The sequence below is a fragment of the Budorcas taxicolor genome, chromosome 1, assembly GCF_023091745.1.
Source record: "Budorcas taxicolor isolate Tak-1 chromosome 1, Takin1.1, whole genome shotgun sequence".
NCBI lineage: Eukaryota > Metazoa > Chordata > Mammalia > Artiodactyla > Bovidae > Budorcas > Budorcas taxicolor.
Genome location: NC_068910.1, coordinates 155,903,286 through 155,930,859, shown reverse-complemented (window position 1 = coordinate 155,930,859; position 27,574 = coordinate 155,903,286). Strand labels below are relative to the sequence as shown.

The following is a 27,574-nucleotide window of genomic DNA, read 5'->3' as shown; positions in this document are numbered from 1 at the left end:
ATTTGAAACAAAAATGCAAACTTCATTGACAAAGTGACCCTCTTAGCAATTTATCTATCCCCCACAGTGTTCAGTTATCATAAAAGAGTCTTGTAGCTAGTAGTATCTATGGTTGAAGACCCCTGCCTCTCTTTCAGATACCAGTGGGTGCATATTATTACATTATTTGCTAACCTCTCTTTGCAATTCTTTGTGATTACTTACTGGCATACATCTTGTAGATGCTGCTGAGAGATGAAAATTAATCATTCTTAATATTATTTGAAAGAGGAGTACTTCGTTGCTTAATTTTTAGTGTCATGCTAGGTTTATAGTCTCTGAGCTCCAGGATGGTTAATGGAAAACTTCACCTTCCCTTTAATATTTGAGATTTGAACTGAATTGACTTAAAAAAATTTTTAATATCTTTTAACTTCTGAGTAGTAATCTTTAAGGAAAGTTGTCCTGATGCGACTGAGACCAATGGCAATGGGCAGCAGAGCTAAGGGCACAGGCTCAGGTTAGCAGTCACCTTGCCATTTATTACCATGATCAAACAGAGCAGCATAAGTGTAGGTAGTGATAAAAGCTCATTTCCTGCCTCCCCCTTAACACACATTCACCAAAAAGCCCCCAAATTGTGATTAGGGCGAAACATTCTGAAGCTGCACCTGGGAAGAAAAATAAAAAATGAAGAAAACAAAAATCTTTTGACAAGTCATGAAGAAGGAGAAAAAAAAAATAACAAACGAACCTGTAATAGGAATTGATTTCTACTAGAGTCTCTATTAGTTATTACTTATATAATTCTTGGCAATTGCCTACTTCTTTGTATACCAATATATTCATCAGATAGTTCTAATTCCCTAATTACCTCAAAAGGGTATGAAAATATACGAAGAGCATATGGGTCAAAACCTTTTATAAAGTATAAAGCCCTTAAAGAATAAGATAATATACTTTTAAAACTTAGCTCTCAGAACCAATATGTTTAAAAAAAGAAAAGGATATACTTTCAATTTCAAATGGTAGAAACTGTACTCCAGGTAGAAGGCTGTCAATTTCTTTATTAAATTAATTCATCCAGTTAGTCCATTTGAAATTTGTATCATTTCACTGAATGCCAAACATATAATCAAAAAAGAAAAAAAAAAGGTAGACTCTGGACTCTGGGAAATAAAGTTTATTATTTTTGATCAACATTTTGTTCCTCTAAACTTTAAGAAATATCTTGTAAACTTTATTTCATATTAAAAAAAATCAGCTTTCATAATACTAATAATGTATTTTAATTCTTAAATCTCTTATCCCACACTTCCCATCTATGCACATGTTCCTGTTTTTTCTTTCAGACAGGAGCCAAGGATAATACTTTTATTTTTATTTTTTTAATTGAAATATAGTGATTTTAAGACATTGTGTTAGTTTTAGCCGTGCAGTAAAGTGATTCAGATACATATAAAAACACACACATATATATCTACATAAATTCTGTTTTAGATTCTTTTTCATATTAAATATAGTTCACTATACTATACAGTAGGTTGTTGTTGGTTATCTGTTTTATATATTAGTCATCTGCATCTGTTAATCCCAGACTCCTAATGCCCTCTCCTCCCTTTCCCCTTTGTTAACCATAAATTGATTTTCTGTGTCTGTGATATCTTACGATATTTGTCTTTCTTCAGGTTTTTTTTTTTAACATAGTATGATAATCTCTTGGTCCATCCATGCTACAAATAATTTCATTTATATGTCTGAGTAATAGTATGATCACTCACCTAGAGACAAACATCCTGGAATGTAAAGTCAAATGGGCCTTAGAAAGCATCACTATGAACAAAGCTAGTGGAGGTGATGGAATTCCAGTGAGACTATGTCAAATCCTGAAAGATGATGCTGTGAAAGTGCTGCACTCAATATGCCACCAAATTTGGAAAACTCAGCAGTGGCCACAGGACTGGAAAAGGTCAGTCTTCATTCCAATCCCAAAGAAAGGCAATGCCAAAGAATGCTCAGACTACCACACAATTACACTCATCACACACGCTAGTAAAGTAATGCTCAAAATTCTCCAAGCTAGGCTTCAGCAATACATGAACCGTCAACTTCCAGATGTTTAAGCTGGTTTTAGAAAAGGCAGAGGAACCAGAGATCAAATTGCCAACATCTGCTGGATCATTGAAAAAGCAAGAGAGTTCCAGAAAAACATCTATGTCTGCTTTCTTGACTATGCCAAAGCCTTTGACTGTATGGATCAAAATAAACTATGGAAAATTCTGAAAGAGATAGGGATACCAAACCACCTGACCTGCCTCTTGAGAAATCTGTATGCAGGCCAGGAAGCAACAGTTAGAACTGAACATGGAACAACAGACTGGTTCCAAATAGGAAAAGGAGTATGTCAAGGCTGTATATTGTCACCCTGCTTATTTAATTTATATGCAGAGTACATCATGAGAAACGCTGGGCTGGAAGAAGCACAAGGTGGAATCAAGATTGCTGGGAGAAATATCAATAAATGGCACCCCACTCCAGTACTTTTGCCTGGAACATCCCATGGACAGAGGAGCCTGGTAGGCTGCCGTCCATAGGGTCGCTAAGAGTCGGACACGGCTGAGCAACTTCCCTTTCACTTTTCACTTTCATGCATTGGAGAAGGAAATGGCAACCCACTCCAGTGTTCTTGCCAGGAGAATCCCAGGGACAGGGGAGCCTGGTGGGCTGCTGTCTCTGGGGTAGCACAGAGTTGGACACGACTGATGCGACTTAGCAGCAACAGCAGCAGCGGCAGATATGCAGATGACATCACCCTTATGGCAGAGAGTGAAAAGGAACTAAAAAGCCTCTTGATGAAAGTGAAAGACGAGAGTGAAAAAGTTGGTTTAAAGTTCAACATTCAGAAAAAGAAGATCATGGCATATGGTCCTATAACTTCACGGAAATAGATGGGGAGACAGTGGAAACAGTGTTAGACTTTATTTTGGGGGGCCTCAAAAATCACTGCAGATGGTGAGTGCAGCCATGAAATTAAAAGACGCTTACTCCTTGGAAGAAAAGTTATGACCAACCTAGATAGCATATTCAAAAGCAGAGACATTATGTTGACAACAAAGGTCCATCTAGTCAAGGCTATGGTTTTTCCAGTAGTCATATATGGATGTGAGAGTTGGACTGTGAAGAAAGCTGAGCGCCAAAAAATTGATGCTTTTGAACTGTGGTGTTGGAGAAGACTCTTGAGAGTCCCTTGGACTGCAATGAGATCCAACCAGTCCATCCTAAAGGAGATCAGCCCTGGGATTTCTTTGGAAGGAATGATGCTAAAGCTGAAACTCCAGTACTTTGGCCACCTCATGCGAAGAGTTGACTCCTTGGAAAAGACTCTGATGCTGGGAGGGATTGGGGGCAGGAGGAGGCGGGGACAACAGAGAATGAGATGGCTGGATGGCATTGTCAACTCGATGGACGTGAGTCTGAGTGAACTCCGGGAGTTGGTGACGGACAGGGAGGCCTGGCATGCTGTGATTCATGGGGTCGCAAAGAGTCAGACATGACTGAGCGACTGAACTGAACTGAACTGAATATTCTGTTGTATGTATATATATATATATATATATATATATACACACACACACATACACATGTATATATACATATTGCATTTATATATACATGTATATGTGTTTATATATATATATTTATTTATTTATATATATTGACACTTGGGCTGCTTCCTTGTCTTGGCTATTGTAAATAGTATTGCTATGAACATTAAGGCCTATGAATATGTTTCTTGAGCCCCACCTCAGACCTACTGATTCATAAGTGTGGCGGTGGGGCCCACCAATCCATGTTGTAGTAAGCTCTCCAGGTGATCTCTTGCTTGCTAAAATTTGAGAGGCACTAGATAACATTTAAGGGACAAAAGAGGATGTATAGTACAGAATAACCTGAGAATTTGATGTGAACAACTGGATAAATATTGGAACCGTATTTGGAGATATGAAACACTGGGGAAAGAACTATTTTGAGAGGAACTCAATAGTCTTTTTTCTTTGATATATTATTAAAATTTTAATTATATAGTGAGATACAGTACACACAATATTTACCATATTATTTCAGTTGTATAGTTCAGTAGTGTTAAGTACATTCATATTGTTGTGCAACCAGTCTCCACAGCTTTTTACCCTGCAAAACTGAAATTCTGTACCCATTAAACAAGACCCCAATTTCCCCCTCCCCCTAGACCCTGGCAACCACTGTCCTATTTTTTGTCTCTATGAATTTGACTGCCCTAGATCCTTCATTGTATTAATCTGGTTGTTCAGGTGGAGAAAGTTCTGGTGTCTCTTTCTCTTCTCTTAAGGTCACCGAGTCTATTAGGGCCCCACCCTTATGACCTCTTTTAACCTTTTGTCATTCCACACTGGCCCTGTCTCTAAATACAGTCATATTTGGGGTTAGAGTTTCAACATGTGTTTGGGGGGACAATCTATTCCATAGTGCTAATGTAAGTGGCATCATAAAATATTTGTCCCTTTGTGACTAGCATGTTTCATTTAGCATAATGTAGAATTTAATCTTTGATGAGTTAAGTTTGAAGTACCTATTTTACATCCAAGTGGGATCTCAAGGTTACAGATGGCAGGTTCAGTTTAGTTCAGTTCAGTCACTCAGTCATGTCCGAATCTTTGTGACCCCATGAATCGCAGCATGCCAGGCCTCCCTGTCCATCACCAACTCCCGGAGTTCACTCAGACTCACGTCCATCAAGTCAGAGATGCTATCCAGCCATCTCATCCTCTGTTGTCCTCTTCTCCTCCTGCCCCCAATCCCTCCCAGCATCAGAGTCTTTTCCAATGAGTCAACTCTTCGCATGAGGCCAAAGTACTGAAGTTTCAACTTTAGCATCATTCCTTCCAAAGAAATCCCAGGGCTGATCTCCTTCAGAATGGACTGGTTGGATCTCCTTACAGTCCAAGTGACTCTCAAGGGTCTTCTCCAACATTACAGCTCAAAAGCATCAATTCTTTGGCGCTCAGCCTTCTTCACAGACCAACTCTCACATCCGTACATGACTACTGGAAAAACCATAGCCTTGACTAGATGGACCTTAGTCAGCAAAGTAATGTCTCTGCTTTTGAATATGCTATCTAGGTTGGTCATAACTTTTTTTCCAAGGAATAAGCATCTTTTAATTTCATGACTGCAGTCATCATCTGCAGAGATTTTGGAGCCCAAAAAAATAAAGCCTGACACTGTTTCCACTGTTTCCCCATCTATTTCCCATGAAGTGATGGGACCGGATGCCATGATCTTCGTTCTCTGAATGTTGAGCTTTAAGCCAACTTTTTCACTCTCCTCTTTCATTTTCATCAAGAGGCTTTTTAATTCCTCTTTACTTTCTGCCATAAGGGTGGTGTCATCTGCGTATCTGAGGTTATTGATATTTCTCCTAGCAATCTTGATTCCAGCGTTTCTTCCAGTCCAGCATTTCTCATGATGTACTCTGCGTATAAGTTAAATAAGCAGGGTGACAATATACAGCCTTGACGGACTCCTTTTCCTATTTGGAACCAGTCTGCCTTTTCTAAAACCAGCTTGAACATCAGGAAAATCTTGGTTCACGTATTGCTGAAGCCTGGCTTGGAGAATTTTGAGCATTACTTTACTAGCATGTGAGATGAGTGCAATAGTGTGGTAGTTTGAGCAATCTTTGGCATTGCCTTTCTTTGGAATTGGAATGAAACTGACTTTTCTAGTCCTGTGGCCACTGCTGAGTTTTCCAAATTTGATGGCATATTGAGTGCAGCACTTTCACAGCATCATCTTTCAGGACTTGAAACAGCTCAACTGGAATTCCATCACCTCCACTAGCTTTGTTCATAGTGATGCTTTCTAAGGCCCACTTGATTTCCCATTCCAGGATGTCTGGCTCTAGATGAGTGATCACACCTTTGTGGTTATCCGGGTCATGAAGATCTTTTTTGTACAGTTCTTCTGTGTGTTCTTGCCACCTCTTCTTAATATCTTCTGCTTCTGTAGGTCCATACCATTTCTGTCCTTTATCAAGCCCATCTTTGCATGAAATGTTCCCTTGGTATCTCTAATTTTCTTGAAGAGTTCTCTAGTCTTTCCCATTCTGTGCTGAGAAAGGCTTTATCTCTTCTTGCTATTCTTTGGAACTCTGCATTCAGATGCTTATATCTTTCCTTTTCTCCTTTGCTTTTCACTTTTCTTCTTTTCACAGCTATTTGTAAGATCTCCCCAGACAGCCATTTTGCTTTTTTGCATTTCTTTTCTATGGGGATGGTCTTGATCCCTGTCTCCTGTACAATGTCAGGAACTTCATTCCACAGTTCATCAGGCACTTTATCTGTCAGATCTAGGCCCTTAAATCTATTTCTCACTTCCACTGTTTAATCATAAGGGATTTGATTTCGGTCATACCTGAATGGTCTAGTGGTTTTCCCTACTTTCTTCAATTTGAGTCTGAATTTGGTAATAAGGAGTTCATGATCTGAGCCACAGTCAGCTCCTGGTCTTGTTTTTGTTGACTGTATAGAGCTTCTCCATCTTTGGCTGCGAAAAATATAATCAATCTGATTTCGGTGTTGACCATCTGGTGATGTCCATGTGTAGTCTTCTCTTATGTTGTTGGAAGAGGGTGTTTGCTAAGATGAGTGCATTTTCTTGGCAGAACTCTATTAGTCTTTGCCCTGCTTCATTCTGCATTCTAAGGCCAAATTTGCCTGTTAATCCAGGTGTTTCTTGACTTCCTACTTTTGCATTCCAGTCCCCTATAATGAAAAGGACATCTTTTTGGGGTGTTAGTTCTAAAAGGTCTTGTAGGTCTTCATAGAACCGTTCAACTTCAGCTTCTTCAGCATTACTGGTTAGGGCATAGACTTGGATTACTGTGATATTGAATGGTTTGCCTTGGAAATGAACAGAGATCATTTTGTCATTTTTGAGATTGCATCCAAGTACTGCATTTTGGACTCTTTTTTTGACCATGATGTCTACTCCATTTCTTCTGAGGGATTCCTGCCCGCAGTAGTAGATATAATGGTCATCCGAATTAAATTCACCCATTCCAGTCCATTTTAGTTCGCTGATTCCTAGAATGTCGACTTTCACTCTTGCCATCTCTTATTTGACCACTTCCAATTTGCCTTGATTCATGGACCTGACATTCCAGGTTCCTATGCAATATTGCTCTTTACAGCATTGGACCTTGCTTCTATCACCAGTCACCTCCACAGCTGGGCACTGTTTTTGTTTTGGTTCCATCCCTTCATTCTTTCTGGAGTTATTTCTCCACTGATCTCCAGAAGCGTGTTGGGCACCTACTGACCTGGGGAGTTCCTCTTTCAGTATCCTATCATTTTGCCTTTTCATACTGTTCATGGGATTCTCAAGGCAAGAATACTGAAGTGGTTTGCCATTCCCTTCTCCAGTGGACCACATTCTGTCAGACCTCTCCACCATGACCCGCCTGTCTTGGGTTACCCCGCAGGCATGGCTTAGTTTCATTGAGTTAGACAAGGCTGTGGTCCTAGTGTGATTAGATTGACTAGTTTTCTGTGAGTATGGTTTCGGTGTGTCTGCCCTCTGATGCCCTCTTGCAACACCTACCATCTTACTTGGGTTTCTCTTACCTTGGGCGTGGGGTATCTCTCCATGGCTGCTCCAGCAAAGTGCAGCCGCTGCTCCTTTCCTTGGATGAGGGGTATCCACTCACTGCTGCCCTTCCTGATCTTCAACGTGGGATACCTCCCCTAGGCCCTCCTGCGCCTGCACAGCCACCGCTCCTTGGTGGGGTTGCTCTTCCCTGCCGCTGCCCCTGGCCTCGGACGTGGGGTGGCTCCTTCCGGCTGCCACCCCTGACCTCAGGCGTGGGGTAGCTCCTCTCAGCTGCACTAAGTGCACTGGTCACAACCACCTGGGCTTAGTGCCCCGGTTGCAGCCGCCTAAATAGTCATTTGTGTGCTTTTTGTGTCTCTACAAAATGTAAACTCCCATACATTGTCTTCTATCTAGTCTCCATTTCTAAGTGCTGTTAGTTCCAGATGTGGGGAAGAGAGAGTTTTCAAGGTGAATTCTGAAAGCTCACTTCTTTGGAATCACAGCATTGGGATTACAAAATTGAGAATTAAGTATTATGCTTTTAAAGTATTTTTTCTTTCACAGACTTATCTTGATCCAATTTATATTTTAATAAAAAGTATCACAAGTTTATGTAAACTATAACCACAAGAACAATTTGTCATTTTTTATTGTTAAGAATTATTCTTTAAGAAAATAATAGTTTTGTTAAGGGAAAATTTAAGAAAATTTAAAATGCCTAATAAAAAATACTTGATACTGAATGAAAAAATATGTAATAATATTTTATCATTTCTCAGATATAGATAATCATGTTTTACATAGCCTTACCTCAAGTAAAAAAGCCTTTCATTGTTTGAAATATCAAAAGGGGAATATACTTTATAATATTTAATATTTGTAAAGCATTTCACATGGAGAAATTAAGCAATAAAAATCCCACTACATCACATGAACTAACTCATAAAATTCAAATAAATTAACTTGAATTGGGAAAAGAAAACAAATAGTATGTAAAAAGCCTTCTTTAAAACCAAAGTCTACCAAAGTTCATTAGGAAAAAGTGAATTAAATAATTGTGAAAAGACTTAACTTTCTAAATATAAGCAATCCACATCTTAGAAAGCAGGAGAAAGTATAGTTTTAAGTAGATTTGGTAGGGGAGACATTGCCAAAAATATAGGATATGTCGGCATTTGTCTGTTACTTTTGTAGTCATGATAATTCATAATGGTAGTAATTATGTACCAAGTACTTTTGATGGACTAGGTGCTGAGTGATTTGCATGCATTATTTAATGTACTCCTGTCAACCACTTTACATAATACACATATTCCTTTCTTACATTTGAGAAATTCAAACATCAGGAAGTTAAGTAACTGCTCTAAAGTCATACTGCTGAAAAGTCATACTTTAAAATGCAGTGTTTTTTAAAGGAGAATGCAAAATTGCCTCTCTCTATATAATGTATTTATGGGTCATGTTTTGATCATTCTTTAATATGTATCTCAAGTACCTACTCAACACAATGTACTTTGTGATATTAGCACATAGTTATTGATTTCCTCCAGGAGCTAATAGGATATCTTGTTTACTTGAAAGCAAACTTTGCCCATCAAGAGATTAAGAGATACAATGTGCTGCAATGTAAGTGTGACTTATGGAATTACCTGAAGTCAGCCTCAAACTTCTTGCAGCATCTTTGGCATTCTGTGTCCAATAATTTTCAGGTCCAAACCTAGGCTAAGCCATATGGTGTTTGTGTAGCTCTTTTCTTTTCCCTTATGGTTCTATCCCATTGGAAAAGGTTGATATGACAGGATTGACTTTATTTTTACTCATTTTACTGTCCTCATCAATATGGGATTGACAGAAAGATGGGCTAAACAAATTCTATGCCTTCAAGAAAGCATGTAGAAGGGGCAGAAAAAAATACAAAGAAGAATTAAATTAAAACACTGATATAAGACTTCCTGGTACATGCTGACCAAAACAACGGGTCTATATATGGTGCAAAGAAAGTTCACATATATAGGGATGGGCCTGGGGTTGACAGTCATGGGGGGTGTCTGGGTGCCCTATGGTCAGTGCTCCTTAGACACACAGTGGCTACTCTCTGATGGACTTATTCTAGCAAAAGCATCCCTAGGCTAGCAGATATTTTGGCCCAGGGCTTTAGGGTTATGCCATGATGTTGCCCTCCTCAGTGTGAGACATAGTACTGCTGATGGTATTCTTCCCTTTTCCTGATTTCTCACACTCAGCACTTCACTTGCTTGAAATGGTAATATGTGATGGTTTGCCACCAAAATCCTTTTGCCCTCCTGCTTGCCAAGTCTGCATTTTTTAGCTTTTTCTCCCTGTTTCCTCCTAAAATTAAATGAATTACCGCTAAAAAACCAGAAAGCACCCTCCTGACTTACAGCTGCCCCATAACCCTGGTCATAGAGAGGATTGCAAACTTCCTCTGGCTGTCTACTAAATGATGCAAAATATATGCAGAGTATTTCCAACTGTTTTCTTGCTTTTGGCTGTACAGGTGTGGTTTTTTTTTTTTTTTTTTTTTTTTTTTTTGAGTAAAGTTGCTAAATTGTTTCATCTGTGGATAATTTTGTTTAAATATTTCATTAAATATATTTGCAGCTTGAGACAGTTAATGTTGAATTGAAAACTGGTTAGGTTTTTCAGTTTTTGGTTTTTTTTTTTCTAATGCCTGGCAGCTGGAATATATCACTAAAATGCTGACATTGGATTATTTAAAACAGCATTGCCTGTAAGGCTAGGAGAAGCTATTTAAGACAAACCTCAAGAAAGCTGGTGATATAATAGCTGAAGTTATGTTATGTCAGCCAATTCCTCAGCATAGAAACGCACTGTGAAGCCAGAATTGTTATCCTTCACTGTGACATAAAATCTATATTTTGATTCTTTTGGTCATTAATAGTCCTATAGGAATTATACCCAAGAGGAGTGTGCTTTCATCCAGTGTGTTGGCCAAAGGTCAATTTGGATGGTTCTGCTTTACCTTTTCAATATGTGCACAGTTTCATTTAGATATAATCAGAGTACCATCTTTTGAAAGGGCTCTGAGGTTGTCATTCTATATATAGTTTGTATTTCATGAAGAAATAGGCTTAGCTATTGCAGTGACCATCTGCAAACATATTACAGAAATTCCAAAGTGACTAAGGGATCTATGGAGTCTTTTAATCTGATACTTTAAGTCACTGTTTCTCTTAAACTGAAAAGTGATTTTAATTTAGTTGATTAGTCAACAGGCCACCAGCGTTTTATGTACAGATTCTGTACTCCTTCCTTATTGCCCTAGTTAAGCTGGAGGGAAAAGACACTGGACAAGAGATGGGAGTAAGTGGGGGAGGGAGTAACATAAAAACTAATTTAGAAATCACTGAATGTTGCTCCATTTTCTATCCTTACATCATTAGAGAATAGCAAAGCTTTTAGTCCACAATATGGGATAATAATATTTATTTTACCCATTTCACAGGGTTTCACTATAATATGTCTGTTTGTAAATGACAAATCCTTCTGTAAATGTCTCCTTGTAATAAGTGAGATGGTCTGTCTTTAACATATTTTGATCATTGTTTGATATGTGTCTAGAAAATATAAACACAGGCAAACCACGTAAGCAAGAATTGTCCTTAAGGAAATCATAATAATTAAATGAATAGAGTTTTTTCTGTTTTCCCTGCTGTCTTTTGTCTCTCTTTTCTCTCCCAGTATCCTCTTGGTTATTTAGAATGCCTACTTTGGTGACCCCCTACCCTATCAAGGGCCTCATGTTTTTGTATCTATTCCCAAATCCTCTATATTTGAACCTTTTCTTCCCTATTAAATTGAAATGGCAGTTACTGTCATTTGTCTCCTCCCCCAATGCTTCATAGATTTTTGATAATCCTAAATTGACCTTCTTATATTAAATGGTTGCCAGCAATACAACTCTAAATAACCCATCTTTCTAGGCATGGACATTCTATAAAATGTTAATATTTCTGAAACTGTGAGATGCCTGTTAGTGGTTTCTTTCTTTCCTCTACTATTCAAGAAAATCTGTTTTAAATGATATTTCTTACAATCAAGGGAATCTTAGAATTGGGAACATAGACTATAAGTTCAGAGGGGATTTGGAACATGTAATTTGGGCAGGGGTCAGATAATTCAATCACAGATTGAAAATTCAGAAGTTATAAACAGGTAGACAATGAAAAGTCTTTCTCCTAAGCCTGTTTGTCGCACCAGTACCTCTCCCCAGAGGCAAATATTATTTGCATACGCAGTTGCCCCTCAGCATTTGCAGGGATTGATTCATGACAGCCTCCCCATCCTCATCCCATACCAAAATCTGAGGATACTCAAATCCCTTATATGAAATGGCAAAGTACATCCACAGGTACAGAGGGTCAGCTGAAATAGAGCATATACATACACTTCTTCAAAATTTTACTTTCAGAAATAAAACACAAATGACAATGATATATAATCTTCTTTTAATCTTTTTATTAAGAATGTAAAATTTATCTTAGAGATTGTCTTATCCATTTGCAAAAGTACCTTCATTTCCTCAAGGCAGCATGTTTTTCCTTTAAATAAATCTAATATCATTTATTTGGGCTTCCCTGGTAGCTCAGAGGTTAAAGCATCTGCCTGCAATGTGGGAGACCTGGGTTTGATCCCTGGGTTAGGAAGGTCCCCTGGAGAAGAAAATGGCAACCCACTCCAGTATTCTTGCCTGGAGAATCCCATGGACGGAGGAGCCTGGTGGGCTATAGTCCATGGGGTTGCAAAGAGTTGGACACATAAAGTTTGTCTTAGTTTTTTCTTCAGCAGTATATGAGGCACTAGAATTCCCACATCCTCTCCAATGCAATCTATAATCAAACTTGCCAAAGTTTTCTGTAAAGTAATTATAAGAGACACTTTATATGTATTTTATATATAAAAGCCATTTATAATTATTTATTCCTATGACATGTGAGTTAATATTCATTGCTTTTTTTTTTTAACTTTTCAGTCTTTTTTCTTTATCCATTACAGACATTAACCATTTGCCTGTAGAATAAATTGTAACTATTTTCCTTCTACATTTTCAATTATTCCTGTTTATGGTAATTTTTGTTATGCAGAAAAGTTACAATTTTATGTAGTTGGACTAGTAAATCTTTTTTGTCTTTTGAGTTTGTCTTTTGTATTCTAATAAGATTATTAAAATTATCTTCTACTGTTTATGGTTCTACCTTTTTAGAGAACCATTCTACTTATGGTTCTAATTTATTGTTCTACTTCCCTGGTGGCTCAGACGGTAAAGCGTCTGCCTGCAGTATGGGAGACTTGGGTTCAATCCCTGGGTCGGGAAGATCCCCTGGAGAAGGAAAAGGCAACCCACTCGTGCTCTTGCCTGGAAAATTCCATGGACAGAGAAGCCTTGTAGGCTACAGTCCATGGGGTTGCAAAGAGTCGGACACAACTGAGGGACTTCACTCTTCACTCACTTTTATTGTTTAGATTCTTATATTTTAAAAATGGATTCATCTGAAACGTATTGTGGTATAAGATAGCATAGAGTAGATACTATTTTATTAATTGAGATTTTTTTTTAATTTATTTATTTGGCCATCTTGGGTAATCTTAGTTGTGACCCTCATGATCTTTCATCACAGTGCACAGACTCTCTAGTCACGTTGTGGGCTCAGTAGTTGTGACATGTTTGCTCCAGAGGGTGCAGGCTTCAGTAGTTGAAGCAAGCCAGCTTTCTAGTCATGGTCCACCGGTTTATTTACTACAGGGATGTAGGGTCTTAATTCCCCCAGGGATCGAACGCACATTCCCTGCATTACAGGGCAGACTCTCAACTACTGGACCATGAATGAAGTCTATTGGCTGAGATCTTTATTTAAACCCAACAAAGCTGAAGTGTTGATATCTTATAGTTTTAAAAATAACATACTTGTTTTTATTGCATCAAAAAGCCTTCAATGGAGAGAAATAAAAGATAAGTAGGTCTTCTGCCTTATGTGTCTCTTGGTCAGGGACCTGAAGTTGGTCAGGGAAGTGGAAGGAGAAAAGAACTAGAGTTTGGCATGGATGAGGATATAAGTTAGAAGTTACACTAAAAACAAGGACAAATGTCTTTATTCTTTTCCATTTGCACCTTTACAGAGTGATCTTTAACCCACTCCAGTGTTCTTGCCTGGAGAATCCCAGGGACGTGGGAGCCTGGTGGGCTGCCATCTATGGGGTCACACAGAGTCAGATGTGACTGAAGTTACTTAGCAGCAGCAGGGTGCTCTTTAAAGCATTCATTAGTTCATAAATATATTTTAAATACAGTTTGAATTATTTCAAATGTAAAGTTATATTTTTCTATATTCAATAACAAGATTGTGGTTTAAAAATCTAACAGAATTAGAGTGTGTTTTTCAGTTTGCCAATTCTACTTGAGTGTACTAGAAAAATAGTAATCATTCACCTCTTAAGGCTGAAAATACTTTGTTAACACCATGGGAGTAGGTTTTAAAACCTTCGTAGAAACCTTGAGATATGGGAGATTTTCAAAGTTCCATTTTATGAGTTTAAAATTGCCACTTTAAAGTAAAAAGCTATTTTTCCCCTACTGAATTTAACATATTTAAACGGCATGCCAATGTATCTATTGATTTTTTAAAAATAGGTTTGCCATTTTGAAAGTATATTTTATGTATAAAGAACTCAATACCAGATGCTGATGTTAAGAATAACTTAAGTTTCTAGTTTAAAATACTAAAGAAAGTAGTAAACATAACTTGTTTCCTCTCAAAGATTATTAGAGCAGTTCTATAATTCATTATTAAGAATTACTTCCTAAATAGCAACTTAACATACTGGCATAAAAATACAAGCTAAATAAATAAAGAACACATGATAAACACAATAGCTAAGCATTGAAGAGTTGCCACAGGTACAGTTTGTTACAATTATATCCAGTAATTGAATATGACTTAAAACAAAAATCTTAGAATCCTAGGAAGAACAAATGTAAAGTTGATATACTAATGTTAATACATTAATGTTTGTATTAATACATTAATATAAACATGATAGAGAGGAAAAAGCATTACATTTGGAGTGAGAAGACCTGGAATCAAATCCTGATTCTGTTGATTTGTTGTTGTTGTTAGTCACTAAGTCATGTCTGACTCTTGCAACCCCATGGACTGCAACACACCGGTCTTCCCTGTCCTTCACTATCTCCCAGAGTTTGTGCAGTCATGTCCATTGAGTCAGTGATGCCATCCAACCATCTCATCCTCTGTTGATCCCTTTTCCTCCTACCTTCAATCTTTCCCAGTAACAGGGTCTTTTCCATTGAGTCAGCTCTCCATATCAGGCGGCTAAAGTATTGGAGCTTCAGCTTCAGCATCAGTTCTTCCAATGAATATTCAGGGTTGATTTCCTTTAGAACTGATTGGTTTGATCTCCTTGCAGTTCAAGGGACTCTCAAGAGTCTTCTCTAGCACCACTGTTCGAAAGCATCAATTCTTCAGTGTTCACCCTTCTTTTTATGGCCCAACTCTCACATCTGTGCATAACTACTGGAAAAACCATAGCTTTGACTCTATGGACCTTTGTCAGCAAAATGATGTCTTTGCTTTTTAATATGCTGTCTAGGTTGATCATAGCTTTCCTTCCAAGGGGCAAGTGTCTTTTAATTTTATGGCTACAATCATCATCCACAATGGTTTTGGAGCCCAAGATCTGTTGATTTGGAAGCCTCAGTTTCCTAATTTGTAAGATGAAACTGTTTTGCAAGGATATATCTCCCCTATGGAACAGTTTGAGAGGCTGGCAAGTCCTATATAGACTAATTCTCAGAAATAATATTATAAAATGCTTGGATTTAAATACACACGATGACAAAATAAACAAATTGTATCAAAGTGCACTTAACTAAATATAAAAGTATACATTTTAGTATTATACAAACATTTAAAAATTGACACATTAAATATCAAAATTCAGCAAAGTATCTCATAACTTTCTTCTTTGAAAATTAGTGGTGAGCTTATACAACAACTGAAATGTGAAATGAAAGTGCCTGATTTCATTTAGTTCACAAAGTCACAAATAATGCTAGCAGTATTGGTTTTATGGTATCGTCACATTTGAATGAAATATTAAATTTCAGTTAGAATTAAGTGAATATAAAAATGCCTTTTTTTTTTTTTTTTGTCCATTAGTTTCATTGATCTAAATTCTTTCTGTGGAGCTCAAGATAATCACCTTGGGGCGTTAGGATTTTTAGATTCTTTCCAATTTCAAAATGTAGTCCTTTCTCTATGATTTCTCACCTGTTTATGTGTTCACATTGCCTGGGATCATGTTTATAAATTCTGAAGTTAAAAAATAATAAAATTGTGTGAAACCACTTTCAGTTGATCAAAAAACAACAAAATGTTCTTCTCAGTATGATTAAAGGTTATTTTTTCACTGGTTCTGATTGAAATTTCTTATGCAACTAGGTGACCAACCATCTAAGAGTGTCCATATAAATCAGCGTTCTCCAGGGTCCCAAAATCTGCATTTGGCCAGTTGGAGACCCAAGAGAACTGCTGGTATAAGTTCTGGCCCAAATACCAGGAGACTTGAGACCCAAGAAAACTGATGTTTCAGCTGAATACAGAAAAAGAAAAGATCGATGTCCCACTTCAAGGCAGTCAGGGAGGAGGAGTTCTTCCTTTCTGGTGGGAAGTTCTGCTTTTTGTTCTATTTAGGCCTTAAATTGATTGAATTAGGCCCATCCACATTAGGGAGGGCGATCTGCTTTAATCAATCTACCAATTCAAATGAAAATTTCATCTAAAATCACCCTTAAAGTCATTCCCAGAATAATATTGAGCAAATATCTGGGTACCTCATGTCCTAGACAAGTTAACACATAAAATTAATCATCCTAGTACCTATAAAAAATAATTTTTAAAATATCATAGACATTATGATCACAATTTGAACATTTTTATACTGTGTGAAAATCAGAATGATAAATTGCTTCTGCCCAAATAAAATTACAAAATAATGCTGAATGAATATAAGGTGACTTAATTTTATTATAATATGTAGAATGCAGTACTTTAATTTTGAATGTTTAATTTTTGCTTTTTGAGTAAGTGGTCGTCTTAGATTTCTTAAGTACGTAGGGTGAATATGTAAGCAAGGGAAAGCAGAAATAAAATGTTTGAATTATTAAACATATTTTCAAATACTATAGACACCTGTCAATGTGTCTTGGTATTGCTAGTCAACTAATGCAAATGTTGACTTAATGTCTTTATGGGGTTGCAAAGAGTCGGATACGACTGAGAGACTGAACTGAATTGAACTGAATTGAATGTCTTTATAGCTCACTTATATAATAATTTACTAAGAGGTTATTCCTTTCAGCTTAAAAGTATACTTGCAAAAAGCTTACTGATTTAGGATTGAGGTTATGATTTCATTTCAGGTCTTCAACAGACTAGTGATAGGAAATTAAATGTGACATAATCATGGCTTTTGTCTGAACTTGATTATTTTATAAACTGGAATAAACATGTCTGGTATAAAACATTAAGTGTGAAACATTTTGAACTCCTTGAATGAAATACTTAATTTGTATTTATTCAGCCTTGTAAATAAATTTTAAAAAATTATTGATCTGTACAAATGTGTTACCAATCTTCTCTCACTTGTGGTGGCTAACTTCTAGAAAAGTGAAAAAAATAAATTTTCTACTTCCCTCTCAGATAATAGTGCTTTTAGAGGTTGAGTAGATCAGCATCTGTTACCTGATATGGATCCATTACAATCCACTTCACTGCTGTGAGAGAAAACAATTTATATTAAATTAGAATACAGATTTAGGATCACTTCAGGTCTGTGAGTTTGGCCTAGAATTTAAAGTAGTGAATAATAAAAAGATTTAGAAGATAGGTTTTGTGTGCCAGGAATGTTTCCCTCTTAAGGGAAATCTCTAGATGATTCAATCTAAAAATTGGGTTCTTTTTAACCCTATTTTACTCTGAAAGTAGTTAGGAACAAAAGAACAAAATAAGCATAGGCTTGAGGATCCTATAGTTCTGCCTCTCGTCCCTGGTTAAATATGAGAGTGGGTGGTAGAAAATAAGGTACTAGGGGAGACAGAGGGAGGGACAGAAGCACTGGCCAGGTAAGCTCTCCACAAGATTTTATGGGGAAACTCAGTAGTTAAAGGATAGGCCCCAGGAAGGCTCCTTAGGGAATTCTGTGTCACCCCTGATCTTCCAAACTTGGGTTGACTTTCTTGAATCTTTTACTCTTCATTGGGCTTCATTTTGACAGGAGACTCAATAGTCCAGTGCCTTCAGCTATAGGGCCCAGCTACACTTTGGGCTGTGCAAGCCTATTCTGCACTCTGTTCTCCCTACCTAAATAGTCCATATTAGTACCAGAGATGTGGTTTAAGAGATCTTAACTGTCAAAACATTATTTAAAAACAATTCTGATAATATTCACCCCATTGACATCTTAGAATTAGTTTACGAAAGAGTTTATGTGTGACAGAGGAGGCAATACACACTTTTAGAGAAAAGATGTAGACTTTTCCATAGACGAGTGAAGTAAAGCAAGCCAGAGTAGGGGAAAGGATTCAGAAGGATTTTAGGAAATGTGATACTGAAGGCTGGATATTGCTTGTTTTATTTGCCTGAAAAACACAAAAAATGAAAGCAATGATGTAGCTAGAAGACATCACAGAAATAGACTGATGGCAATGAAAATATTAAAGCTATGCAATGGGATTCAGTTCAGTTCAGTCGCTCAGTCGTGTCCGACTTTTTGCGATCCCATGAATCGCAGCACGCCAGGCCTCGCTGTCCATCACCAACTCCCGGAGTTCACTCAGACTCACATCCATCGAGTCAGTGATGCCATCCAGCCGTCTCATCTTCTGTCGTCCCCTTCTCCTCCTGCCCCCAATCCCTCCCAGCATCAGAATCTTTTCCAATGAGTCAACTCTTCGCATGAGGTGGCCAAAGTACTGAAGTTCCAACTTCAGCATCATTCCTTCCAAAGAAATCCCAGGGTTGATCTCCTTCAGAATGGACTGGTTGGATCTCCTTGCAGTCCAAGGGACGCTCAGGAGTCTTCTCCAATACCACAGTTCAAAAGCATCAGTTCTTTGGCACTCATCTTTCTTCACGGTCCAACTCTCACATCCATACATGACCACTGGAAAAACCATAGCCTTGACTAGATGGGCCTTTATTGGCAAAGTAATGTCTCTGCTTTTGAATATGCTGTCTAGGTTGGTCATAACTTTCCTTCCAAGGAGTAAGAGTCTTTTAATTTCATGGCTGCAATCACCATCTGCAGTGATTTTGGAGCCCAAAAAATAAAGTCTGACACTGTTTCCCCATCTATTTCCCATGAAGTGATGGGACCGGATGTCATGATCTTCGTTTTCTGAATGTTGAGCTTTAAGCCAACTTTTTCACTCTCCTCTTTCACTTTCATCAAGAGGCTTTTAAGTTCCCCTTTACTTTCTGCCATAAGGGTGGTGTCATCTGCATTTCTGAGGTGATTGATATTTCTCCCGGCAATCTTGATTCCAGCTTGTGCTTCATCCAGACCAGCGTTTCTCATGATGCACTCTGCATATAAGTTAAATAAGCAGGGTGACAATATACAGCCTTGACATACTCCTTTTCCTATTTGGAACCAGTCTGTTGTTCCATGTCCAGTTCTAACTGTTGCTTCCTGACCTGCATATAGGTTTCTCAAGAGGCAGGTCAGGTGGTCTGGTATTCCCATCTCTTTCAGAATTTTCCACAGTTTATTGTGATCCACACAGTCAAAGGCTTTGGCATAATCAATAAAGCAGAAATCGATGTTTTTATGGAACTCTCTTGCTTTTTCCACGATCCAGCAGATGTTGGCAATTTGATCTCTGGTTCGTCTGCCTTTTCTAAAACCAGCTTGAACATCTGGAAGTTCATGGTTCACGTATTGCTGAAGCCTGGCTTGGAGAATTTTAAGCATTACTTTACTAGCGTGTGAGATGAGTGCAATTGTGTGGTAGTTTGAGCATTCTCTGGCACTGCCTTTCTTTGGAATTGGAATGAAAACTGACTTTTTCCAGTCCTGTGGCCACTGCTGAGTTTTCCAAATTTGGTGGCATATTGAGTGCAGCACCTTCACAGCATCATCTTTCAGGATTTGAAACAGCTCAACTGGGATTCCATCACCTCCACTAGCTTTGTTCATAGTGATGCTTTCTAAGGCCCACTTGATTTCCCATTCCAGGATGTCTGGCTCTAGGTGAGTGATCACACCATCATGATTATCTGGGTTGTGAAGATCTTTTTTGTATAGTTCTTCTTGGAAAAAACAGAAAGACTACAGAATCTGTTCTGGTTTGGGGATGAATGCTTGGGTTCAGTAAAAAACTGAGGCAAAACAAGAATCATGCTTCGAGTAAATGTTAGATAAAACAAAGGATGTAAGCATTGGTTGGAGTTGATCATTTCTCCCATTTTAGCAACTTGCATATATGGGAAATTATTACCTTTTGTGAGAGGGAAACTATAACAATGATAACTGAGTAAAAGTGATATCAACATTTAAAACCACTGTTATTTTTAGAACTTTAATTAAAAACAGTTTTTACAGATAGCTCATAGAATTGAAAAATGTCAATTTTTATCCATGCCTGTTGAGAAAAAATTCTGTCTAAGGAGCATGGATGATGTTTAGAGTGAATGTAAGAGTTATGTATACAAAATGAAACAAAACCTATATTTTCATTGATGATGAATAGGGTACATGTACCATCTCAAAGAGATGTAAATGTTGCTGCAGAAAGGGAAAGTAGATCACTTAAAAAATAAATTTTAATTTTATTGCCTAGAGTCTGGAAAGAGACTAGATTCCATCAAAACCTATTAATAACATAAAAGGGTGCAACAGTTTCACAAACTCAAATGCCTCCAGTCACCACACAGTACATTTGAATGAACGAAGCAGCCAAACTGTAAGACACTAGTCATGGGACACTGCAGAGTTCTTGACCGCTCAGTGCAATCAAATTCAATTAGAAAAAAGTCTATTCTGGTGCAACAATTAGTTACCTGGATCTCTCAGATATACTTGGGATTTCTTACGTGATGTTAAGTGGTCTCTTTGCTTTTCATGTTCCAGTACTTAAGGGTAGCTCATGAGATGACAGAGGATGAGATGACTGGATGGCATCCCTAACTTGATGGACGTGAGTCTGAGTGAACTCTGGGAGTTGGTGATGGACAGGGAGGCCTGGCGTGCTGCGATTCATGGGGTCGCAAAGAGTTGGACATGACTGAGTGACTGAACTGAACTGAACTTCTTTAGACATTCCTTAAAGTCTTCCAGTTGGTATTAAACCTCTAGGGGTCTTGGCCCCACGAGGATATGAAGGAGTGAAAGAGGATTCATTATCTTTTCAGAAAACTAAGCTTTTAAAGGAAAGAATCGGTGTGTGTGTGTATGTGGTGGGGAGGTCACCATGAAAAGCACTAGGTTTCTCATTACACTGTATACTAGAGCACACATTACTTTTTATTCCCAAAGTACTTAGTTACCTAGTGCTTAGTGGTTAGCTGTTTTGCTCAGTCGTGTTTAACTCTCTGTAGCCACCAGGCTTCTGTGGTTCCTCAAAAATTTCATGAGATTTTTGAGGCAAGAATACTGGAGTGGGTCGCCATTTCCTACTGCAGGGGGATCTTCCCAACCCAGGGATGAAACCTGCCTCTCTCGGTTCTCACGTATTGGCAGGTGGATTCTTCACCCCTAGCACCACATGGTGCTATCTAATTACGCAAGATATTTGTAAATGAAGTGAATCTGAAACCTTGCCTAGTTTATAAATCCTTACACCAACTTTCCATTTTAACTGATTTAAACATTGTTGCAAATATCTTTCTTTTTTTTGATATCTATTTATTTTGCATTGATTACTTTATAATATTGGTTTGATTTCTGTCATATATCAACATGAATTAACCATATGTGTACATATGTATCCTCCCTGTATTCAGTTCAGTTCAGTCACTCAGTCATGTCCAACTCTTTGCGACCCCATGAATCGCAGCACGCCAGGCCTCCCTTTCCATCACCAACTCCCGGAATTCACTCAGACTCATGTCCATCGAGTTAGGGATGCCATCCAGCCATCTCATCTTCTGTCGTCCCCTTTTCCTACTGCCCTCAATCCCTCCCAGCATCAGAGTCTTTTCCAATGAGTCAACTCTTCGCATGAGGTGTCCAAAGTTTTGCAGTTTCAGCTTTAGCATCATTCCTTCCAAAGAAATCCCAGGGCTGATCTTCTTCAGAATGGACTGGTTGGATCTCTTGCAGTCCAAGCGACTCTCAAGAGTCTTCTCCAACACCACAGTTCTTCGGTGCTCAGCCTTCTTCACAGTCCAACTCTTACATCCATACATGACTACTGGAAAAAACACAGCCTTGCCTAGACGGACCTTAGTCAGCAAAGTAATGTCTCTGCTTTTGACTATGCTCTCTAGGATGGTCATAACTTTCCTTCCAAGGAGTAAGCGTCTTTTAATTTCATGGCCGCAGTCACCATCTGCAGTGATTTTGGAGCCCAAAAAATAAAGTCTGACACTGTTTCCACTGTTTCCCCATCTATTTCCCATGAAGTGATGGGACCAGATGCCATGATCTTCGTTCTCTGAATGTTGAGCTTTAAGCCAACTTTTTGACTCTCCTCTTTCACTTTCTTCAAGAGGCTTTTTAGTTCCTCTTCACTTTCTGCCATAAGGATGGTGTCATTTGCATATCTGAGGTGATTGATATTTCTCCCAGCAATCTTGATTCCAGCTTGTGTTTCTTCCATTCCAGCGTTTCTCATGATGTACTCTGCATACAAGTTAAATAAGCAGGGTGACAGTATACAGCTTTGACGTACTCCTTTTCCTGTTTGGAACCAGTCTGTTGTTCCATGTCCAGTTCTAACTGCTGCTTCCTGACCTGCATACAGATTTCTCAAGAGGCAGGTCAGGTGGTCTGGTATTCCCATCTCTTTCAGAATTTTCCACATTTTATTGTGATCCACACAGTCAAAGGCTTTAACATAGTCAATAAAACAGAAAGAGATGTCTTTCTGGAACTCTGTTGGTTTTTCCACGATCCAGGAGATGTTGGCAATTTGATCTCTGGTTCCTCTGCCTTTTCTAAAACCAGCTTGAACATCAGGAAGTTCACAGTTCACGTACTGCTGAAGCCTGGCTTGAAGAATTTTGAGCATTACTTTACTAGCATGTGAGATGAGTGCAATTGTGCGGTAGTTTGAGCATTCTGTGATATTGCCTTTCTTTGGGATTTGAATGAAGGCTGACCTTTTCCCATCCTGAGGCCACTGCTGAGGTTTCCAATTTGCTGGCATATTGAGTGCAGGACTTTCACAGCATCATCTTTCAGGACTTGAAACAGCTCAACTGGAATTCTACCACCTCCACTAGCTTTGTTCGTAGTGATGCTTTCCAAGGACCACTTGACTTTACATTCCAGGATGTCTGGCTCTAGATTAGTGGTCACATCATCATGATTATCTGGGTCGTGAAGATCTTTCTTGTACAGTTCTTCCATGTATTCTTGCCACCTCTTCTTAATATCTTCTGCTTCTGTTAGGTCCATACCATTTCTGTCATTCATCGAGCCCATCTTTGCATGAAATGTTCCCTTGGTATCTCTAATTTTCTTGAAGAGATCTCTAGTCTTTCCCATTCTGTTCTTTCCCTCTATTTCTTTGCATTGATCACTGAAGAAGGCTTTCTTATCTCTTCTTGCTATTCTCTGTAACTCTGCATTCAGATGCTTATATCTTTCCTTTTCTCCTTTGCTTTTCACCTCTCTTCTTTTCACAGCTATTTGTAAGCCCTCCCCAGACAGCCATTTTGCTTTTTTGCATTTCTTTTCCATGGGGATGGTCTTGATCCCTGTCTCCTGTACAATGACACGAACCTCATTGCATAGTTCATCAGGTACTCTATCTATCAGATCTAGGCCCTTAAATCTATTTCTCACTTCTATTGTATAATCATCTTCCATTGTATAATCATAAGGGATTTGATTTAGGTCATACCTGAATGGTCTAGTGGTTTTCCCTACTTTCTTCAATTTGAGTCTGAATTTGGTAATAAGGAGTTCATGATCTGAGCCACAGTCAGCTCCTGGTCTTGTTTTTGTTGACTGTATAGAGCTTCTCCATCTTTGGCTGCAAAGAATAGAATCAATCTGATTTCGGTGTTGACCATCTGGTGATGTCCATGTGTAGAGTCTTCTCTTGTGCTGTTGGAAGAGGGTGTTTGCTATGATGAGTGAATTTTCTTGGCTAAACTCTATTAGTCTTTGCCCTGCTTCCAAGGCCAAATTTGCCTGTTACTCCAGGTGTTTCTTGACTTCCTACTTTTGCATCCAGTCCCTATAATGAAAAGGACATCTTTTTTGGTGTTAGTTCTAAAAGGTCTTGTAGGTCTTCATAAAACCATTCAACTTCAGCTTCTTTAGCATTACTGGTTGGGGAATAGACTTGGATAACTGTGATATTGAATGGTTTGCCTTGGAAATGAACAGAGATCATTCTGTCGTTTTTGAGATTGCATCCAAGTGCTGCATTTTGAACTCTTTTGTTGACCATGATGGCTACTCCATTTCTTTTGAGGGATTCCTGCCCACAGTAGTAGTAGCCTCCCTGTATTAGTACCTCAAAAAAATAGGTAAGTATTGAAACATTATTATATGTTTGAAGGATCTAGCACTATAGCTGAAAAAAGTTGAAATAAATCAGTTTCTGAATATTAAAATGCATATTTCTAAATCTTTTGATAGGTTTTATTTGAGTGTTTCTGAAACTATATCATATCAAAAAAACATAGGAAGGGATTGAAGAGTCTATGTGCTGATTCAATGGCAAATTTGTACCGAATACATACTTTTTGCCTCATATTATATGTGATATTCTCACACTGTCATCTCACTCCCCTCATGATTCCTGAAGAGGCTGGTATTCTTCCACATTTCATACTTGAGACAATAGCATCACAGAAATATTCTAGATTTTTGAAAATATTTTTGAAGAAGACATTTTAAATCTTAATAATAGTTACAGGAACTCTTATTTAACTGAATTTTGATTTTTTTTTGTTTTATTTTTTTAAAGTTACTGTCATTTGTTTTATATGCTAGAAAACTCTTAGTTTAAGAAACAATAGTCCATCATTTTTTATTTCCCTAGAGGTTGCACTCAGCTTTGTGGTTCTCTTTGGTTTGGGTATTTGGCATATACTCATAATTCATATGGGGATAAGTTTTGAATAAGAAATGGAGGAACTTTATTTTCTTTGTTTTTTTTTTTTTAGAAAAGCTATTTTAAGAATAGAATTATATCCTACCTGATGCTTTTGAACTGTGGTGTTGGAGAAGACTCTTGAGAGTCCCTTGGACTGCAAGAGTCCCACCAGTCCATCCTAAAGGAGATCAGTCCTGGGTGGTCATTAGAGAGACTGATGATGAAGCTCAAACTCCAATACATAGGCCACCTGATGCAGAGAGCTGACTCATTTGAAAAAACCCTGATGTTGGGAAAGATTGAGGGCAGGAAGAGAAGGGGACAACAGAGGATAAGATGGTTGGATGGTATCACCGACACAATGGACATGGGTTTGGGTAAACTCTGGGAGTTGGTGATGGACAGGGAGGCCTGGTGTGCTGCGGTTCATGGCGTCACAGAGTCGGACATGACTGAGCAACTGAACTGAACTGAACTGAAACCATCCTTTATATTTGTGGGAAAACTTTTTTTAAAAGACAGAATTAAACCTTTGAGGGACTCTACATTCTCTTTTAATGAGTCATTAAAGATTATAATAAGTCTATTCCCAGGTAAAAATGAAAGTTAATCAGTGGCATCCAATTCTTTGCTATCCCATGGACAGTAGCCTGCCAGGCTCCTCTGACCATGGAATTCTCTAGGCAAAAATATCAGAGTGGGTAGCCATTCCCTTCTCCAGGAGATCTTCTCAATCCAGGGATCAAACCCAGGTTTCCCACATTGCTGGCAGATTCTTTACTGTCTGATCTACCAGGGAAGCCCAAGGGTACTGAAGTGGTTACTCTATCCCTTCTCCAGGGTATCTTCCTGACCCAGGAATGGAACCAGGGTCTCCTGCATTGCAGGCGATTCTTTACCAGCTGAGCTTCCAGGGAAGCCTGGTTGATGCCAGTGTACAGAATTTGGCTACCAATAAAGGAGACATAAGAGCTGTGGGTTTGATCCCTGGGTGAAGATCCTCTGGAGGAGTGCATGGCAACCCACTTCAGTATTCTTGCCTGAAGAATCCCTTGGACAGAGGAGCCTGGCAGGACAGGCCACGGGGTCTTAAAGAGTTGGACATGACTGAAATGACTTAGCAGCAACAGCATAATAAAAATGCTTTTGCAGCAACCACAGCAGGCAAAGCTTGATCTAGGCCAGTGCTAAAGTCACTCTCCAGTGAGCATGAGCCTCGTAGAAGAATGTTGGTACAAAGATTTCTGGACTTTGTTCTCAAAGGTTCCCATTTGGGAGGGTATTGTTGTAGTCTAAGCATTTGTAGTTCATATTTCAAATAAGTTCCTGGGTGTCATTGATACTGCTCATACTGGCCATTGACACTGCTCATATTGGCCCATGTTTCAAATAGTGTTGGTTCAGGAATGGCCTAAGAAGTATAGTGTGTGCTAACAATTTAAATTATGTTTTTCAGAAAAATAAGTTCAATTGTCCCAGAAGAGATCAGTGCCCCAAAACAAATATCAGTTCTGAGCAGATGCAGGATGATGCTGATTACTTCATCAACCATCTCGGAGTTCCCACCATGAGGTTTACTTATGAGGACATCAGAGCATTAGAGGTGAGTGCTTACAGAAATGCAAACGACACACACCATCTATAGCAGACATGCAGGATTTTATTTTATCTTGGCTATTCATCTTGCTTACCAAGTAGGTTACTCTAAAAAGTGGCTTCATTTAGAAAATTATTCTTGTTCAGAGGCTTTGTAAGAATATTTGAAAACATCAGCTCTTTTCAATAGTGCTGAATTCAATTTACAAAGATTTATACTGTCACTCACATTTTCGCAGCTTGCTTCTCAACAAGAAATGTGTACTTGTTGGATTAACATCAAAACATAATTGTAATCTTCAGTATTCACAGAAACAGATGACATATGCAACAGGTTCTCCTCTCCTTGCCCAAGGGAAAGTACGTGTCACCTGCTGTATATTAATGTGAGTCTGTGGAGTAGCTTTCCGAAGTTTGTCAATAGTTTCCTTGCCTAAAAAGATGCTATGTTTTTCTTATGAGGACATGAAGTTTTCTCCCAAAGAATATCACAGAGGCCTGAGTCACCTTAATTGTGTTCATTCTTCTGTTGGACCTTAAGCCTTTTTATCTTTCTCAGAGTTATGTCACAGGAAACTGTTGCTCTATAGATCCAAACCTAATGAAAGATTTTTCCTTCTTTTACAAGATTATCCCTTCTTTGCTGGGAGGTATTTGAAAGCCTCTGGGGTGCTTCTTGAAGTAATTATTTCATTAACAAAACAGTGGCTGGAAAATGAAGCTTTGCTTGTTTTTCTGTTACAGATGTTCCTAAAAAGTTCTATCTAAATTGTATTTTTATAGGTTCAGTATCAGATACGCAATCTCTTAATGTCTGATAGTTTTTCGCTAAAGTGATCTTCTCTGCAGACCTCTACCCTCACGCTTCATTTCCTCAGTGTGTGTCTGTGTGTGTATTAGGCACTCATTTTTGTCTGACTCTGCAACCCCATGGACTGTAGCCTATCAGGCTCCTCTGTCCATGAGATTCCCCAGGCAAGAATACTGGAGTGAATAGCTATTCCCTTCTCCAGGGGATTTTCCCAACCCAAGGAT

The 27,574-nt window shown here is 38.4% G+C and overlaps 1 protein-coding gene across 1 annotated transcript in view; it reads left to right on the top strand.

Moving 5' to 3' along the window:
* Positions 1 to 27,574, top strand: part of NAALADL2 (N-acetylated alpha-linked acidic dipeptidase like 2) — an 895,965-nt gene that overhangs the window by 546,704 nt on the left and 321,687 nt on the right. The window contains exon 11 of the mRNA XM_052645317.1: positions 26,400 to 26,546. Within this exon, the coding sequence (XP_052501277.1) occupies positions 26,400 to 26,546 (147 nt within the window). The remainder of the gene's footprint in view (positions 1 to 26,399; positions 26,547 to 27,574) is intronic.